General features: G+C 42.8%; 1 protein-coding gene across 1 annotated transcript in view; it reads right to left on the bottom strand.

Moving 5' to 3' along the window:
- LOC107662251 (chondroitin sulfate synthase 1-like) overlaps positions 1-3,853 on the bottom strand; it is a 109,540-nt gene continuing 105,687 nt past the window's right edge. The window contains exon 3 of the mRNA XM_016452198.1: positions 1-2,821. Coding sequence (XP_016307684.1) covers positions 1,223-2,821 — 1,599 coding nt within the window. The 3' untranslated portion in view covers positions 1-1,222. The remainder of the gene's footprint in view (positions 2,822-3,853) is intronic.

Genomic DNA, 3,853 nt, shown 5'->3' with positions numbered 1-3,853 from the left:
TGCATTTTGATAAACATTTTCCATTTTATTAAATATAAAACTTTTGTCCCAGTTGTATTGGGGCTAACAGAGAACTGAAGTATGAAAACGCCCCAGAAAAGAACGCGAAAAAACAAGAAAAAAAAAAAACAAGACTACTGTGGGAGATCAGTCCTCGTTTTAGAAGGCGAGGCGGCAATTTAGGCCAATTCCCTCTGTGGAGTGCATGGCTCAATCACACGAGAATGGCCTATACTTAAATAACGAACAGGAGCAAACGAACTCTGATCAAATGAAACGAGAAAATAGATTGCTAAGTGGCTTGTTGTCGACATACATTCATAGAGCCATGTAGAATAGAAATCTGGTCATCGGTACCGCCATCCTATAGTACAATTCATGTTTTCCTGCTCCACTACCTTGCATTCGGACATCCACACACGCACACATACACAAGCATGCTCGAACAAAAATCACCTACAGCAACTGTGCAAAAAAGTCTTTGGTAATCAAAGCAATTCAAGATAGAGATAGGAAAACGTAGAGGAACAAAAACACTATCCATGACTGAGATGGTTATACAATCTCTAATATACGTAAGCCCGATATCGTACGAGACCGAACGTTCAATAAATTAGACAGTGGGAATGAGTTGGAAAGATCTACATCCAGCAGTTTCATTCACAGAAGTCAATAAAAAATAAATCAAAATCATTGGAAACAAAACAGTGTTATTATGGATTCCCCCAGACAAATAAACTGGAAAAACAAACCGAAAGCCAAAAAAAGGAGAAACTTTTGATCAATGGCCCTTAATTGTCACAATTAAGATTGTTATTTTATAGATCCCCTTTCCCAAGAATGAATCACTTGTTCGTAGCTCTCTGTAAACATTCACAAATAAACATTTACCAATTGCCAGACACCACATGTCCGTGTCCAAACTCCCTCTACGACTCAATCGCGACGCATTTTCAGGCGAGGTACACAGCAGTCTGTATGAGAGGTGCCATAAATATAATGCTCAGTATTGGATTGGTAAAATAGATCTCCTTACGTCAACGTTCCTTACACTGCTAAAAAAAAGATCAGTCTGAAGATGTCGTGCTGCTCCTGTACAGTTTACAAAACCAGTTCTTATGTCAAAATATATCCACAGAAGTCTTTTCTGTAAAAAATAAATAAGGTAGTTAAAAAACACCATAAAGAGGAAGACAGACGGGTGGGTGTGCACTTGCCGGGTCTATTCTGTCCTCACTGATTCGTTATTAGAGTTCGAGATCTTTCGGAAGCCACGGTTGTTCTTCTCCAACCACAGCTCCGCGAGTTGCTGCGTGGAGCCGTGTGAGGATGCTTTGGATCCCAGGCACATTTTGTACTGCTTGGGATCGAGGTTTGGGTCGCAAACCACAGGGTGGTGGACATGCACGATGCCAGTGTCCGTGCTGCGGAACAGCTTGATCCCGGACTGGACGAATTTGTTAAATAGGTCCACATCCTCCAGTCCCCAGCCTTGGATGGAGACGTCAAAGCCACCCGCTTTGACCAAGTCTCCTTTGTAGATGCAGACGATCCCGTAACCGTAGTGTCTCCACAAGCCTGTTTTGGATGTGAACACGTAGTGGTTGTCGCTGGGCACCTTGCCAGCGTAGACAACCTTAGGGTCGTACTGGCTGAAGATGATGGGAAAGTACGTCTGTTCCCCAAGTATGGTGTTCCCGCGACATCTGGTCAAGAAGTCGGGGGTAAACAGTAAGTCCACGTCACAGTAGAAGAGCAAGGAATCATTGGTAAAGTGGGCCGAGCCGACCTCCAGGGCCAGAGCACGGGAGAAGGGTCCAGAAACTGGTTGGATCTCCATGTCGGCTTTGGGATACTTCATGTGATACTCCCTCATGAGCTCGATTTGCTTAATGCGCTCCGTGTTGTTGTCCGTGCTGAAGAGCAGAATCAGCAACTTGACGTTCTGGTTGGGAATCAGGCAAATCTTCTCGAAGTTGGCCATGAAGCGTACGAAGATCTCGTAGCGTCCCGCCAGGGGCACCAGGATGTTGATCTTCTTCTCTTTGGGTTCGTGTTGTTCGACGCCTGCTTGGCTGCTCAGCTTGAACGGGACGAGCATCTTGAGAGAGTTGGACAGGAAGGACAGCGAGTCTGAGTCTTGGTTGATCCTGGCAGCCAGGACTCGGGCGTCCATCTCCTCGTCTTCCAAGAACTGGATCTTACTGAAGGTCTGTTGGAGATAGGCGTGCCTCCTTACGGGCACCGTCATGGTCTTCCCCTTGTGCTTCTTGTAGAGCAGCAGCAGATCCAGTACGTACTCGGCCCCGTACATGGGGTTGACCCTTCGGTATCCGTACTGGATCTCTTTGAAGTCGATGACTCTTCCTCGCGTCTTGGCGTTGGCGTTAATCATCTCCATAACCTGCATGATGATGTCATCCAGCGCCATCTTCTGCGAGGAGTCGATGCCCCGACGCGGAGGCTGCCCGTCTGAGGACGAGAAAATGTACTTGCCCGTGAGGAACTCCCATTCTAGCACCTCCTCACGTTGGTGGGGATGAAAGCGCATGAAGGACGGAGGCATGCCCAGCTGGAGGTCTTCCTTGTGCACCTCGGTGTTGCTGTAGCGGCTCATCTGCACGATCTCGCGGTGGAGCTGGACGGTGCGGTGGCGCAGCTCCGCGATCTTGCGGCTCAACATGTAGCTGTGCAGGCGATACTGGTATGGCGGGTTCTTGTTGGGGTGAAGGGTTATGGCCCGGTGGATCTTGCTGTTGTGGAGATCACGGATGTAGCCCTTCTTGTTTGGCTCGTAATTCTCATAGAACAGCTGCTGCATCTGAAAAAGAGAAAATGGGTATTGATGACTAGTTCAGACATAATAATGGCTTGACATCATAATGGCTGAACTGTGCAATAGATCATTAAAAGCTTGGACGCTAAAAACAAAATGGGCAGACATTTTCCAATTAAAGAGCCAAACTTAAGACACAGGAGAAGGTTGGAAAGTGGCCCACACAGACCAATCATGGGATCAAAAGCGATACCATGACATGGGTAAGATTACAGAACAAGGCCTATCTGAGGATTTTGGAAGGTGATACCATCACTAGCACAGAGTCACAAGACACGACTAACCCATTTCTATGCCAGCCCTGTAAAGTGGTTCGTACACGTACATACAAGGGCAAACTTTTAAGAGCAACAAACAATTATAAAAAAATAAATAAAAAATAAAACCAGCAATTTCTTCCAAAAAAATTAACAAAATAAAATGAAAATAAAAATAAAATAATTAAATAACTAAATAAAAATATTATATAATTATTAAAAAAAAATAAATACAAAAATGCTGTTACTGAAAACTACTAGAGTGGCCAATGTTTAAGTACAATGATATTTTTAGACATTTGAGATATATTATGACTTATGAGTGATAATATATCGGAATATATTATCACTCATAAGTCATAATATATCAAAAAATATCTAAAATGTCTAAAAATATCACTGTACTTAAAGAATGACTTGACATGAATAGTGATAATAATAGATCAGTTGATATTTGCCCATTTTGAGATAAATAACAATTGTGTAAATGCTACTTTTATTTCATCTAGTCATAAGACCCGACTATCCCATTTCTAAGCCCGTCCTGTAAACTGGTTTGTAAAACAAAAAATAATTTATAATTATAATTTTATTTCACCAAGTATTACAAAAATAATTAAATAATGAATAAAAAAATTGTTCTTACTAATAACTACAGTGCTGGGTGTAGACACACTCTCTCTGTTTAAATCTAGATTAAAGACACATCTCTTTGGCCAAGCATTCAAATAATGCATCTCATAATCTTGTACTGCAGTTA

This window comes from Sinocyclocheilus anshuiensis, unplaced genomic scaffold (assembly GCF_001515605.1).
Source record: "Sinocyclocheilus anshuiensis isolate Anshui unplaced genomic scaffold, SAMN03320099.WGS_v1.1 scaffold579, whole genome shotgun sequence".
Taxonomy (NCBI): Eukaryota; Metazoa; Chordata; class Actinopteri; order Cypriniformes; family Cyprinidae; genus Sinocyclocheilus; species Sinocyclocheilus anshuiensis.
This window is presented reverse-complemented; position numbering and strand designations above follow the sequence as displayed.